At 35.4% G+C, this 16,042-nt stretch overlaps 2 protein-coding genes and 1 long non-coding RNA gene across 4 annotated transcripts in view; 1 reads left to right on the top strand and 2 right to left on the bottom strand.

Moving 5' to 3' along the window:
• The window catches only part of scml2 (Scm polycomb group protein like 2), a 27,236-nt gene extending 19,133 nt beyond the window's left edge, over positions 1-8,103 (top strand). The window contains exons 12-15 of one of the 2 annotated variants that reach the window (XM_051913110.1): positions 1,935-2,060; positions 3,514-3,756; positions 6,296-6,459; positions 6,596-8,103. In XM_051913110.1, the coding sequence (XP_051769070.1) occupies positions 1,935-2,060; positions 3,514-3,756; positions 6,296-6,459; positions 6,596-6,718 (656 nt within the window). In that variant the 3' untranslated portion in view covers positions 6,719-8,103. The remainder of the gene's footprint in view (positions 1-1,934; positions 2,061-3,513; positions 3,757-6,295; positions 6,460-6,595) is intronic. The other variant, XM_051913111.1, reaches the window with a different exon arrangement.
• The window catches only part of LOC127522810 (uncharacterized), a 17,485-nt gene extending 1,443 nt beyond the window's left edge, over positions 1-16,042 (bottom strand). Inside the window, exons 1-2 of the long non-coding RNA XR_007932726.1 lie at positions 15,673-16,042; positions 11,430-11,536 (exon numbers count right to left, since the gene is read on the bottom strand). This is a non-coding gene — a long non-coding RNA (uncharacterized LOC127522810). The remainder of the gene's footprint in view (positions 1-11,429; positions 11,537-15,672) is intronic.
• Positions 9,993-11,421, bottom strand: si:ch211-161f7.2 (retinoic acid-induced protein 2). Its single transcript, XM_051913112.1, has one exon. The coding sequence runs from the start codon at positions 11,179-11,181 to the stop codon at positions 10,168-10,170; it is 1,014 nt and encodes a 337-aa protein (XP_051769072.1). The 5' UTR covers positions 11,182-11,421; the 3' UTR covers positions 9,993-10,167.

Genomic DNA, 16,042 nt, shown 5'->3' with positions numbered 1-16,042 from the left:
AAAATTGCTATTTTAACCAAGGATCCGGGACGTGTGAGGGAGTTGCCTGTCAATGGCGTCATATCCGCGTTACCCTCGGTTTCTAGTTTTATTTTGTAGAAACCATGGAAACAACAAAGATCAACTGTTTGGTTACATTTATAGACGGAAAACTAATTATTGTTATATAGTTCAACACGTTTAGTCTTATTGTTTAAAATAAATCTTTTTTTTTTTTTTTTTTTTTTTTTTGCGAGTACCATGCTTTACCATGCCTCAGAGAAAAACACTATTTTGTCAAGTAGCTAACATAGCATAATCAGATGCAGCTTTATTTTTAGTAACAGCGATATAGAATTTTCTCTATCATACAATACGTTTTAAAATGAATTGCATGCCATTTATCAACACAAGCTATCCAGCATTTAATATGATATTCTTAAATCGATCTAGCTTACTGCAGTGTGCAACAAGTGTCTCACAGCAGCCGCCGAGCGAACGCACAAAGTAACGTTATAACATAATTTTTTAACACGCTCAAATGTATCTAATATGATAAACAGAGTTGTGTTACCTCATACGCTTGACCGCGGTGCCGGCGACTGTGGCATAATAAAAGTTCCACTGCTCTCGAGGCGTGTGTCACATTCGTCTCTCATTAGCAATCACTCCAGCGGCCTCGTTCAGCTCCAGCGTCACTCGGCCCTGCTCTGCTTCATACTACAGTAATGTTAATAATCTCATCCTTGAACATGATTTCTGCCCGAGTCCTATCCCGATTCTTTTCCACCGGCTGTGAGGCGAAGACCACATGTCCCAAGATTCCGCGCTCAAACTTGGCGTCTTCAAGCTACGCCTTTGTTTTGAATGGGTGACCTCTAGCGGACGAAAAACTACATACTACACCTTTAATTGAAACTAAAAATATACAGTAGTTTAAATAAAGCTGAAATATAAATAAAACTACATAAAATAAAACTATTTAATGAAAAATATAGACGTTGATTCGGTGCATACTGTCGGACAACGAATACAGTCAGTCACAGGCGACCCACACTCCAATCCAGAAGGGGGCGTGCTCAATAATGCAATGCTGTTTGCTAACCGCCACAAGAGAAAAAAGCGCAAAAGAAGAACAGACAATCTATGCATAGAAATGTTTACGTGTATTCTCAACCAGTGTTTCAACTTTCAACCACGGAAAGACATCAATAAAACATCTTCAGAAAAATATCTCACGTAGCATTACATTTACCACAGGCAAGTCATTTAGTGTCTACAGCATGTTAGTTCACTGGACAAATTAAAGGGAACATTTCTCTAAATATATGCAATATATTAGCTTATATAATTATGATATTTACTATAGTAATACCTATTAGTAATATCTTAATTATTTAATATTTTTAAATAAATTTGCCATGAAAACAAGTTATGCCAGTAACTGTGCAAATGATTATTTCAAAAATGAAGTGGATTAATTTTATAATTATATTTAGAAGTTAATACAAAACCTGCCTTATTTGCAATTTACATGTTGTTTTTTTTTTTATTTTTTTTTATTTGAGTGATGATTATTATATCTAAAAAATAAATAGCAACTGAATTTAATAGTATGGGCTCTGTTGTTAATTGTAACCTTTACTATTATAAAGAGACAATAACTTTATTTGTCATGCACTTTGATTTTTAAAACTTTGCACTCACAAACAGCTATATTACACACTACATGTAAGGTAATATTCGAAAAAGCATAATTGGGGCTTTATTTATTTATTTACTGAGTCATTTTACTAAACCTAGCTTGTGAGATATATATATATATATATTATATATTTTATTTTTTTTTATATATAAATTATAAATTATAATTATAAATTATTTTTTATTTATTTATTTTTAAATCCTGTGGTCTTCCAGGAGTGATTTATATCTGCACTTTTCCTCTGTTGCAGTGAAAGAGGAGACATCAGAAGCTTTGTCAGTAGCGCGTGGTACCAGACGTTTCAACCGAGATTCAGCTGCCTACACCACTGCCCTGTCACCGAAACTACAGAGAACAGAAGCTCTGCCCTCAGACGGTACGATCCGTTCAGCTGTTCTGAGTGTTTTTGCTTGTTTGTATCTGTGAGTGAATGATACCGATTGAGTGTTTATGCCACACTAGCTGCAGCAGGTCTTGGCCAATTCTGATTGGGTGAACTTAAAGTGAACGAAGGACGGGGTTTTCTTTAGGTGGAGTTAGACGCCTCTGTTCATCTTATTAACCGCACAAAATAAAACTATTAATAATGCAGACCGACTCCTAATTAAATCGTCTACATCGTAACTAATTAATTGTCTGATTTTAATTAGGTGAAAATATCCTGCCAGTTTGGGTTATTTTTTACTGCTGTGGGTGATTTATAATTTGCCAGACGTGGGTGTTGTGTGTTCAGCTCTTATTAAACGTCTCGTAGATAAAGCTCATGGACACAAATTAAAGATAAAGTTAATTTTCCAGTGCTGTGTTAGTAGCTTTATAAAATTGCTAGTAGTGTTCACACATGTTTATTAGAGGACAATAATAAACTGAGACTTGTCTCTACTTGTTGCATCAGATTTCCATTCATGCAGAACGCAGGAATCCTGTACTACATTTATTTTGGTGTGAGTTTGTGTTCGTTAAACACTGTAGGTGTGTAGACTTGAAGTAAAACCTTCTATAATTGTAATTGTTTATAAACTTCTAAAAATGTGGACACAACTAGTCATTCTTTATTATGACTATTTTCCACATTAAGTCAGTAAAACTATGAAATGGGAGTATAGGATTTATATAGTGACCGAAATTGTGACCAACTATCTTATATTTCAGCTTTATGAAAGCAGCGACAAGTAGCCACAGCTTCATTAAGTACATCCTTTTTAAATGGTATATTCATCCATTCAATTATGTATAATTTGTCATGAAATTCATATATAGGTGCAATATTTCTCAAAACTATTTTTTTTTCTAATTTAACATTTAGGCGTAGATATTCATAGATCATTTTACGTTGTAACAACATGTTTCTATACAATTCTTTTGAACTTTCTATTCATCAGAGAATCCTGAAAAAAATTTCAGTTTCTGACTTTTCAATATTTGATAATAAAAAGATGTTTTTTGAGCACCCAATTAGCATATTAGAATGATTTCTGAAGGATCACGTGACACTGAAGACTCACTGAAGTAATGATGCTGAAAGTTTTCAGTTTTGCCATCACAGAAATAAATTGCATTTTAAAATTTATTAAAATATAACACCAGTTATTTTAAATGGTAATAATATTTCACAATATTTAAACTATGTTTGATCGAATAAATGCAGCCATGGTGACCGTAACAGTCTTCTTTTTAATTTTTTTTTTTTTTTTTTTTTTTTTAACGACCTTAAACTTTTGAATGGAAGTGTATACATGTATGTAATTCAAACCATATATTGCCAAATGATGACCTTCATGACCTTAGGTATTAATTAAAACATTTCACTTCACTCTTTTTCATGACAGAAACCATTGCCCATGCTGAAAATGGTGCCACCACAGAACAGCAGTTCTCAGAAGAGTCAATGGACTCTGCCTCCAATCCTGTCGCCCCTCGGCCCCCCGCTCAACGGAGCACGTCTGAGTATCACCCCCCGACCGGAAGCAGCCCGCACTACCCCTCTCACCCCCCACCCCTCCGCAGACTCTCCTCCAACCCCTCTGAGCTGGGGCCTGCACGCACACACAGACGAGTGGAAGGTAGGCTATGTAAGAACGCTTTGTTTAAACACCTTCACACACACTATTAATATGTAAGATTGCTTGTAAATGACCAGACTTGTTTATATTTATTTAAATAGCCCTAGTGCACTCAGATTTATAGGTAACACCTTTCATAAAATATATACATGTATGTGTGTATATTTATAAACATTTATATAATTCTAAACAGATCTTTATGCACAGTTAGAAATGTCATGAAACTTTGAACTACTGATCTATATATAAGCATTGATTTTAAGACTTGTTTAATTATTTATTTTAAATAGACACTTAGTGTGTTAAGATCTATATGTAACACTTAGTAATAACACATTCATAATATTATCAGTCAGAATGAAATGGAAGTTGTGATAGTCTTTCATTCCTCATTGAGACGTATGTGAGTGAAACGACTTATCGAACAAGGAAAAATGTAGGGCAGGGCTTTATTTTGCCATAGGGAATTGATTGGATGGTTATGGTTTGCTATTTCTGCGATCTCCTATTGACAGCTTGCTATTGTGATCTCGTGATTGACAGTTTGTCCCGCCCTCATGCTAGTAAACGTCATCAGAGAAGGGATGTCGCTGCAAGAGGGAAGGGAAGTTATTTTAAATAAAGATTACAAGGGCACATGAATTTTTAAAATAATGATGTGCACAGATAGTTTATAATATAATTTATAAAACTGTTAGTTCATGTCCTTGATTCTGATTAGTCAATAGCTGTGTTTTATTCACGATAAAACATGGCTATGACCGCTTCACCCTACGGTTCTGTGTATCACAACACAACACCCTTAGCAACCACTCTTAGCAATGTAAACTGTATGTTCTCAATTGATATTGTTCATTGAAGCTTACTGTATTATGTAGAAGAGTATTGCGAGAAAGAGATTAAGCGGGTTTATTACCTGCATTCAGATTTAGCATTTTCCTTCAGGTCAGTCCTATGTTCATAATAAAAAATCAGTTTAAATGTCCGATGTATTATCCTGTCCTTTTAACAGTTAAGGGGTTTTCCCGTTACTGACAGCGCTAGTCAAAGCACTTGTCAGTTGCGTCTTGTTCCGTGTTCACAACAATTCAGTCTTTTCAATGTAAAAGTCTTCGCTACTGAGTGACTCACTCATAAAGACCATCTTTGCCGCCATCTAATGGCGTAATAATGTAACTTCTGTTGCTGTTCATGGTCAGGGACTATTTTTCCCGGCACAAGGAAGGCTTTTAGTGAAAGTTTAATTCATGAAAATTGCAATGATACATATTTTTGGCTTTAATATTTGTATTGTGTGGCAACCGTTTTATAAAAGCAATAAGGTACTTGAGGCTAGTGCTGTATCGTGTATAAGTCACGGCTGAAGGGGTTGCAGGCAGGTTACAGCCTTGAGTACCTTATTGCTTACGTATAATATAATATAATATAAAAAAAAGAAATACTGCAACTTTCCATAAATACAAATTGTAAATTTTGATTTCATGGTGACATTTATATAATGCTTAACAGATCATTATTTCATGCAGTTAAAATTTCATGAAAATGTAATCTACTGATCTGTATATAAGCTTACATGTTTTTGATGATTTATTCATGATAAATTTGAGTTACTAATTTCTTGAATCATTGAAAGTCTTTTAGGAGTTTTGAGTTTTCTTTCCGTGTCTGTGCTTGTTGGCATTACTCGTGTTTGAGTCCTAAAAGCAAAACAGTTTCATTGTTCAACTCCCTCAGACTGCTTTCGGTCTGGCAGCCTGGCTTACGTGATCACCGTTGCTCTTCGGAGACTTGGATCTATTTCTATCGTGGGATAAACACCCATATCAGTTCTGCACAGAGTGCTTGTGTGAGGACCAGATGTATTTTCTCTAATCAAATGTCAAATGGCACAATAGGCTTTGATATGGATTAAAGCCTGTTAACGGCTCAAGGGGCCATATTTATTTAAATAGCATCTCAGAGTAGGAGTGATGTTTGGGGTTCAGTTTTATTTTCCATATTAAAGCAAATGAGAGCAGGACCATCAAGGAGGCACTGATTCTAGACCAGCACTCCCATTCAGGAGAACATAATGTTCAGTTTCCCGAAAAAAAAATTATCTTTATAGTCTTTTTTTTTTTTTTTTTTTTTTACTTCTAGCATGGAATATTTTCACTTGTGGGCTATATTTGAAGCTAACATACTATTTTTATTGTTTCTGCTATATGTGAATAATATTGTCATAATGTAATTTTTTTTTTTGTCAAACATCATTTCATGCTTTTACTAATCATTAGTTCACAATTCAGGTATTAATAAATGATTATTCATGTACCCTTATTATTGTTACCCATTTTGTCATGCGACTGTATTTTGATCCCCCTAGTGACTATTATTATTATTGTTGTTGTTATTATTATTATTATTATTATTATCATCCTATACCTTTTTTTTTTTTTTTTTTTTTAGTTTTATTTATTTTATTTATTACCCATAACTAGGATTGTTAGTGTGCTATTGTTTTGCCATTTTATGGATGTTTGTTAATCTTAATTTGTGTGTTTGCTAGCTGCTAGCTCAACTACTGGTCCTGATCATCAAGCAGCAGAGAAGGATCCCTCCAGAACATCCAATAAGTGTCCGTCATCCTGGAGTATAGAGGAAGTGATGCAATTTGTGCGTGATGCCGATCCACAGGCGCTGGGCCCACACGCAGAGCTCTTCAGGAAACATGTGAGATGATTTTCTTGATTTCTTTTTTTTTTTTTTTTTTTTGAGTTAAGACATGCTTGCATAGCTTTTTCAGAACAAGGTTTATATGTTTTATATTATATAGTAGATATTATAAAGAATTGATTGTTTTCCACAGGAGATTGATGGCAAGGCCTTGATGCTTTTACGAAGCGATATGATCATGAAGTACATGGGGCTGAAATTGGGTCCTGCTCTCAAACTTTGCCATCACATTGAGAGACTCAAACAGGTGAAATAGTGTCTGGAACACAGAGGATCCACTAGTGGGCAACGGAGGAAAACACAGGTCCACTCAAATTGAGAGTTGACACCAGAGACTTCAGTCAAGATTCATGGATATTTATTACCCGTGACATGGATGGTCAAAGGTCTAACATACTGACCTACTTCACCTGTACTCATTCCCGCTGGGAAAAAAACTGACCAGCCAAATATTTTTCTTTTTTTTTTTTTGGCAAAAACAAATGCAAATATGAACATCACCAGATTGACTTTTCAAAGCTGCCTAACTTTGCATGGACTTTGTGTGCAACCATTGTGTACAAGGATGTTCACAATGGCTCTTGTCTAGAAACAAATTCAGTGTAAAACTGCAGCTACAGATCTCAGTACCTCAGTGATGATGCTCTGCGTTTACAGACAATGGTGGAGAAAGCTGAATCCCAAAGGATTTCACTGTGTTTATGTGTTGTGTCCGGTACTGTCTACACGCACAGGCAGCTTGACAAATGTTCACTTTCCACTGTATTTTACTCTGTTTACGTCTGTTGAAGATGTATTTGAATATGAAGGGTTTTGGTGCCGGTTAATCAAATTTAATTGTTCACCATTTGCCGTTGTTTATTTAATTGGACTTATTTTCATTCTTTTTTTTTTTTCTTTGACATTGAAATCAAAATACAGTCATATTTCAAAATGTACTTCTGTTTCATAAAGTAACAGGAAAAAAATAAATTATTTTTAAGTGATATAAACCAGAAATGGTTTTGTTATGGTTTATGAAAAGGCACCAATTTCACAAATTTTAAAAGCACAAAATTTTAGTTCTTACTGTTACTGAAGTTGAAATTACTATTGCTCTTTAACTCAAGAAAATGACTCAGGACACTTGTACAATACATTTTCATTTATTCATATTTTGTTGTCATGATGTTTTTCCCCTCTAAAAAACTGACTATATTAAATGTCCACACCAGCACTTCAGGTGACCCCCATGAAGGTGGACATAATGTCACATGGTCCTGAAATTTAGAGGTTTATCTGCATGGAGAATGAGAATGATGTACGGAGCATGCAGCAATTCCAGAAATGTATGTGGTTTTGTTTATGTGTGTATCATACAAATGTGTATTTAGTTCAGTATTCTTTTTTTTTTATTATTATTTAATAGGTAGAAACTGTTGCTTTTTTTTGAGCGCATTGTGTCTGTTTATATAATTGATAACGGATTTTGTGACTGGGGGATGGAGCCTTTTTGTTATGATACACATTTATATACATACATTTTTAGCTCCTTTTTAGATACACTGTATTTACTTTGCTCTTATACTCAGGTTGAAATATTTTGTATTTACTTATTTGAACACTTTTCTACCATTTGAATAAATAATTTGCATTTATAAAGTTGTCACTTTCACCGTATTTTCAGAAAGGCATTACCTCATTAACCCCTTAAAGGGTTAGTTCACCCAAAAATAAAAATAATGTCATTTATTACTCACCCTCATGTCGTTCCACACCAGTAAGACCTTCATTCATCTTCGGAACGCAAATTAAGATATTTTTGTTGAAATCCGATGGCTCAGTGAGGCCTGCATAGCCAGCAATGACATTTCCTCTCTTAAGATCCATTAATGTACTAAAAACATATTTAAATCAGTTCATGTGAGTACAGTGGTTCAATATTAATATTATAAAGTGACAAGAATATTTTTGGTGCGCCAAAAACAAAAAAAAAAATAACGACTTATTTAGTGATGGCCGATTTCAAAACACTGCTTCAGGAAGCTTCGGAGCATAATGAATCAGCGTGTCGAATCATGATTCGGATCGCATGTGAAACCGCCAAACTGCTGAAATCATGTGACTTTGGCGCCCTGAACCACTGATTCATAACGCTCCGAAGCTTCCTGAAGCAGTGTTTTGAAATCGGCCATCACTACATAAGTCGTTATTTTGTTTTTTTGGCGCACCAAAAATATTCTCGTCGCTTTATAATATTAATATTGAACCACTGTACTCACATGAACTGATTTAAATATGTTTTTAGTACATTAATGGATCTTGAGAGAGGAAATGTCATTGCTGGCTATGCAGGCCTCACTGAGCCATCGGATTTCAACAAAAATAATAATTTGTGTTCCGAAGATGAACGAAGGTCTTACGGGTCTGGAACGGCATGAGGGTGAGTAATAAATGACATTATTTTCATTTTTGGGTGAACTAACCCTTTAAGCCCTGAGGGTATTTTCAGAGTTGTTGTTTTTTTCTGAGTGAAACACAAAGTAAAGACTCGAAACTCAAACTATAGCAAGGAGAGTCAAAAGGTTGGTATCGTTTGAAAGGAAACTTTTTAAATTTTTAAATAAAAAAAAATAAAATTTGGACATTCTCATGCTGAGAAACTGGAGAGAAAAAAAAAATCTTTACATATCTTTCTAATGTAAAATGGAATATCTCATGAAGGATATCTCATAGCTGGATCATTTTTTTTTTGCTGATGTTCCTCTATATGTGAGCTGTATCTGGATCAGATTTTCTGGTGATTGCATGAAGAAATCAAAAGTTACAACATTTGGAACAAAGGTAGGCATTTTAAAGTTTTTTTTTTTTGTTTGTTTTTTTTTTGTTTTCAGAGTGACATGCACAAAAATAATGACGCATAACTCCAAATCTCTAGCAAGTAGAGTCAAAAGGTTGGTATCGTTTGAAAGAAAATTTTACATTTAAAGAAAAAAAATAATTAAATTTGGACATACTAATGCTGAGAAACTGCTGATAAATACAAAAAAATAAAAATTTGACATATATTTCAAATTTGACATGCAATAACTCAGAAAGGAAGGACAAATCTTTTTGGTGATGTTCCTCTATGTGAGCTGTATCTGAATCAAATTTTATGGTGATCACACAAAGAACTCTAAGCTTTCAAATGACACCTATTTTGTGATGATTAAGGCAGGAGTTTTGAAAAATATGATTATTAAATTTTTTTGTAGCTAGGTGGCGCCCGCGGGCGGTACACGTTTTAGAGTGATGACTCAGCACTCGTTAGTTGTCCAGCCAGCGGGAGACTTCGGGCTTAAGGGGTTAAATATGCTATGCTTTGCTTAAAAGAATCTTAACCATTTAATTTGGGTTTAGATTTGCCATTTTCATAATATAAATAGGACGTTATTAATGAATGATATAATTAACCTCTATTGCCTATTAAGACTTTGTATTGGCAGCTAGATTTCAGATCAACTTTGAGAATCAGGAGCAGATGAGAAAATACTCTAACAGCATATATATCAGTTTTTAATGCTCTATATTATGACTACAGTTTATTATAACATGGTTTCCTTGTCCAAAAAAAAAAAAAAAAAAACAGGTTTTGAAATAGTCTGCAACACAAAAACTAGTTCTACATAGCATGTGCTTATTTTCATCTATTTTCTGGGCAGAAAAGAAGCCAGATTCTCTTTCTTATATGTTTTCCCATACATTTTTTTGTGACCCGTCCCTTTTGAAATGTACACTTCTCTGTAGTTTACTCTGTAGTGTAGCTCGGGATGATCTACTAAAGCTGTCCTGTGGCCCAATATCTTGGCTCCTGTCTGGTTTCATGGGTAAGTTTATCATGTAGTCCTGTGAGAAACCTCTTCGTTTGTCACAGAAAGTGGCAAGAACAGTCTCTGTGGGCGACACGAAGACTTTGACTGTTTTAGTTGAGTGCACAATCCTGCCATTGTAGTCTTCATACGTTGAACCTGTGATGTTGTTTCCATTGCCTTCATGTATTGCCTCTTTGTATTGTGTGTTTTGTCCATTCATATCATCATGCCAACATCTACTATTTGAGCTTACCAAGGATAGATCCAGTGGTGAATTTGGTGAAGCAGATAACAAATGTTCCTGCTTGATTTGGGTTGCTTTAAGTGAGAGGTCTAGCACCTCGTCCTGAGACTCTGTTGGGGTATGTGGAAATATGGGGTAGGCCATGCTACTGGTACAGCAAGAGATTTTAGGTGAGGTCTGCATGCTTTTGTCAATCATATAACCCATTCTGGAAGTTTTAATAAAAGCTTTTGAGTCTAAACTCTGATGGATTTGGATAGGGATTGGGATTGGTATGGGCAACGGCACTGGTAACGGGACCACAACTGGATAAGGTACCAACAAGGTTGCTGGAGGGATCAATGAGGTCATTGGTGTGCTAGTGGGCTGAACAGTTTCATGTGGCATGAAGTTTGAAGTTAAAGGGATTGGCTGGTCTGGACCAGTGAATTGATTCTCTGACAAAGCATAATTGGTCAGAGAAGGTTGTAGATCTTGCAAACATGTGGCAGTTCCAGGGTTTTGAAACATTGGTACATCTGTGTTGTAAACCCAAGCTTCTGGTTGACTCAAAAGCAGGTTTTCACTTGTCTGAATATTGGGAAATGGACAAGAGTTTGCAGAAGGTGGAAGTTTGGGGTTCAAATGCTGATCCAGGACCATGGCTCTTGCGCTTGAAGCAGGCACAATCAAGGGAGAAAACCCAACCTGGGGTGACAAACACCCAGCTAACTGAAGGTGAACAGGCAGTACAACAAGACTGCAGCAAAGATGTGGCCACTTTGAGAGCAAGATTCATTGAGTGTTCATCAGAAGGAATGAATTCAGGTGAGTTTTTTGTGGATTGTTCTTTGGAATTGACTTACAATAGTCTGATCTGGTATTTCTGTGTTGGTCTGATGTTTCTTTACCTCTTTTGTTTGAAGGTCCTCCATTTTAGACTCATAAGACCTGGAGTTTCCACTCAAAAGAGATGCCAAACTTCATAAAAGTCCTTGTGATTGAGCTCTGTGTGTTTCTGGTAGGGAAAAAAGAGGTATCATCAAAACAATGTTTTTGCATTCCGTGTCAATGGATGACTTAAACAAGAGACTTGCAAATATAAACAGCAAAATTATTTATAGATTCTGCTGTTGATTTACAAGAAATCTCAAGGACAACAAAGTAATTTGCTTCGTTGAGTGAAAAATGTTTCCAGGATATTGTCTCCGATATTAAGTCACCCCGAGGACAAGCAGGGCAGACAGTTAATCCATAATAAAAAGCAAATCCCTTTAGCACACACACACAAAAAATAAAGAGCATAAACATTTCACGCAGCCATCTTACTGGTGTTTTTTTTTATGTACAGACAAAAAAGTATATTATAAACTTGAGTTTGTGCATCAGGGAACAAATTTGTTTTAAAAATATAAAACAATCTCTCACAGAAGCAATCAAGTGTTTCCTGTAAAAGCTTCCAGAGGATTTTGGTATAGTTCATCCAAAAGCAAAAATGTTGACATTTACTCTTTTTAAGTGGTTATTTACTGAGTTGAACTCGACAACTGAGATGAGGATGACATGAGGGTGAGTAAATTATCATTTCTGTCTGAACTATCCCTTTAAAGGCAGCTCTGTGAACCACAGAAAATTATTCTGAACCACAAGTTTTATAACAACAAATTCTGTGCAACTGCAAGTCTGATGCATGTTATGTTGTTTCAACTTCCCATTTTCCATTTGGTGGACTAGTATACAGTTTCCACGCTGGAAAGAGGCACACGATCATTCCCCCTCCTCGAGTGGTGTCTCCAGCAGAGGAGGTTAAGCCCAGGGTAATAGCCCATATGTAACTGTTTAGTGGCTGAGGAGCCTGCGGTGCATTTGTCTACACAAATACATTCACACTAGGGATGCACCGATACTGGTATCGGTATCGGGCCCGATACCAAGCTCATGTACTTGTACTCGTAAAAATACCCCCAATACCAAAGACCGATACCTCACGTGACGTAACTGACAGCCTTTTCCGTGCACAGAGACACCGGCGGCAGCAGCAGAAACAATGTCAGCCTCAGGGGTGTGGAAATACTTCAAAATTAATGATGACAACACACACATTGCGAACTGCATGCTTTCAATCACAATTCGTTATCGATTAGTGAAGGCGGGATAGGCGGAATCACGCTGAATGACACAGACCAGAAGCGCGCTCTCTCTCTCTTTCTTGCGCGCGATCCCTGTTCTCTCAGACAGCGCGCGATCAGTTCTCTTTGCGCCTGAATGGTCAAATGCACACATAGTTGTCAAAATGTCCATCGTGTGGAGTATCTCACGTAAATACAGTCGGTTATTATGGCTTAAGTGGACGTAAACATTTGGGTGAAAACAGGATATGTGTTAGTATCCATGGATTCGGTCTTAAAGGGACCGTAGCCTAATTAAATATTTGTCATTAATGTTAATAAAACAACAAAAGATAAAAAGAAATAAAATAAATGTATACATGGTATATAAACCTACTGTATATGAAAAACAAGTTTATTTAATTTGTATCTCTATAGTATTTGTTGTATTGTTTGTAATTTGTTTGAAAATTTCTTTTTATATAACAACAATTAGGCTATATATATATTGGTAATTATGCCCATTGAAGGTGAAATTTTTGTTCTTTAAGTTTGTGACAAGCACATAAAAATGTATTACTTTTTTCATTAGAGTAATAATAAAGAAGCTGTCCTACATTAATTAGTCTCACTGTGCTTGAAAAACTGCAACATCACCCAAAAAAAAAAAAAAAAAAGAGAGAGAGAAATTAATATATATATTATTGCCTATAGGCATCGGTATCGGCGAGTACCAGAAAAAAAAAATATCGGTAGGCTACTCGTACTCGGTTCTTAAAAAATGGTATCGGTGCATCCCTAATTCACACATATAAAATAGGAAACATCCCCAAATAATGTGGCCACTTTCCACTGCAGCATTAATACATAAATCAAGCTGATGATAATTCAGATTGCATTAGACTTTCCTGCTAAATAAATATGTTTGGTCTTGCTGCTGTATGGGATATTTTCTTGTGGGAATTGTCAGAAACCACAATTTGAATCCTGTCTATCTTGGCCTCGAGTGAAGATATAGTCGACTTAAATTCGGACAAGAGGGCCTGGTGATGTTCGTCCGACAGTTTAGCAATCCATGCATATTAAGCTCGCCGGAATCGCCTTCAGCGAGGTCCGTTTTGGTTTCTTTTCTGCTTTGTTTACTCGATTTAGAGGTCATGTTAACGAAAGAGTATACATTTCGTCCGCGTGGTCAGTTTGAAAATGAAATAAACGTAGAGTGGCTCAAACGAAACAGTAAAAGCGGGAGATACATGCAAACATGTCTACTCCATCTGCCTTTTCCGGAAGTCGACCCCATATGGGATATTTTCATTCTAGTCAAACTAGCCTATGGGAAGTTAACATGAAGATACAATATTCAATCCAAAAATTAAACATAATGTTCTTTTGTAATCATTAAACATTCATTTTATGTTTTTTATAATTATTATTAATACTTAATATTATTAGCACCACAACTGAATCTACAGTGCGAAAGAGACAGTTGTCCACTTAAACAGTGTAGTCTGATTTCCAAGTGAATGACTTAACGAGACAGCACTTTTTGTGAATCAAAAGTATACAGCACAAGGTCCGATTCCCGAACGAATGATTGTTTTGTTTAGTGAATCACTTTTGAATAAACTTTGTGCCTGTGAACTGCTATTCTTCAGAAATTTGCAAGTGAATAAAATAATGTAACGAAATTGTCATCCATCTCCATTTGTGTAAACCTTTGGAAAATAAACACCATTAAAATGCTTGCCAAGAACTCTAAATAAACAAATTGGGATCTTGAGCAGGAAAATTACAATGTCATTCACTGGCTTTGGTAATGGTTAAACTGTAGACCGAGACAGAACCTTATAAATGCCAAAACCATAAAAGAAAAAAATTTTCAATACAGTAAGAGTAATACAATCCAATTTAGTTAATTCTTTCATACATTCATAGGAATTAATGTGTGTGGGTCTCTATAGCTTAACATCGGGGATAATTTATTGATGTTTTGGGAAACATTTTAGCATCTCTTTCAAAAGCATTTAGAATGGTTCTGGGCAGTCAATATGTTTTGGGAAATTTAATCCACATAAACGCTTGGTTAGCAATAATATAAATGAATAATATTGAGCAGATGTTAGAGTTGCTTTGGGTTAAATTGCAAAGAACAAATCTGCAAGATGAGAGGAGACAGGTCTTTCAAACTATCATGAAAAGTCTGTGCTTTGACAATTCTTTAATGATCTGCAGTGGGATTTAATGCAATCATGAATCACATACGGTCAATGAAGAAGGCAAATGTCTTCTCAAACCTTCATTTAACCTATTGAGAAGTTAAATAATCCAGATATGTTCAGTGTCATGATCTAGATCTAGGTCTAAAACCTCCAGTGAAAATGCTTATGTAAAAATTCCTTTACAAATTAGCATAACAATTTAAGTGAAATGTTAAAGTGGAAAACATGAATTTCAGAATGTCTTAGTATTTAGTATTTTAGTACTTCCAGGTTAAATAAATATATTTTTAAATATTTATCCATTCATTTTCTCATAATTTCTTCATCTATAAAAATGGATGACTTTCAATCTGGCCTCCACAAGTTTATTAACCTAAGCTTTACTTCTTGAACAACATTTCAATCAACCAATCAGATTCGAGGGACAAGTTTACAGTTTATGTCAGGTTTAGGCTTGCAGCCTAGGTGCTTCTACATTAGTGTTATTCACCTATCATTTCTCTCTGATTTTAGGGAGAAGTTATGGGTAGGGTTAGGTTTAGGGGTAGGGATAGGACTACATTTTCAGACAGGACTGTTGTTCCAGGATCAACAAAATATGTTAATCCAAGAACACGTCTTGCTTGGCAAAAATACAAGTACAATGCTAGAGATGAAACCTTTTGACCTTGACTTTAAATTCTTGCAAACTGAGACACACTTCAGTGAAACTATCAAGTTTGTAAGGCAAGTTAAAGAGATAAAGTTAAATACATTTAATATGTCTTTAAAATGCTCTTTAATCTAATTTACAATAATCTGTTAATTGTGAACAGAAACACTCTTACCTTTTTCAGAAGTTGGCAGTACTGTTTTAATGTTGTCAAATTAATTTAGTATAGCAAGCAGTCTTGCAGAAGAGTCGGCTCAGTCTGTCTGATAGCTGCAGATCTGTGAGAAAGCACCCTGATGTACTGAATTAACTTTAGGACAGCCCCTTCTGTGCTGCTATATCATCTAAATGAACTCTTAGATGAAGGTTTTGTCCACATTATCGACTTGACTACCATTTCAAGTGACAGAATATACAAACTGAACATGTACCAATTTAATTCTACAGTGCAGTTTTAAACCAGGCTTTTTGAAGTTTCTTTTATTTAATTGGGGATCTCGGAGTGTCACTGGAACAAAAAGTTTATCAGAAGTGATGGTGGTCTG

This window comes from Ctenopharyngodon idella, chromosome 11, assembly GCF_019924925.1.
Source record: "Ctenopharyngodon idella isolate HZGC_01 chromosome 11, HZGC01, whole genome shotgun sequence".
In the NCBI taxonomy this organism is placed as follows: Eukaryota; Metazoa; Chordata; class Actinopteri; order Cypriniformes; family Xenocyprididae; genus Ctenopharyngodon; species Ctenopharyngodon idella.
The sequence above is the reverse complement of the archived record's forward strand: the minus strand, read 5'-3'. Positions and strand labels throughout refer to the sequence as shown.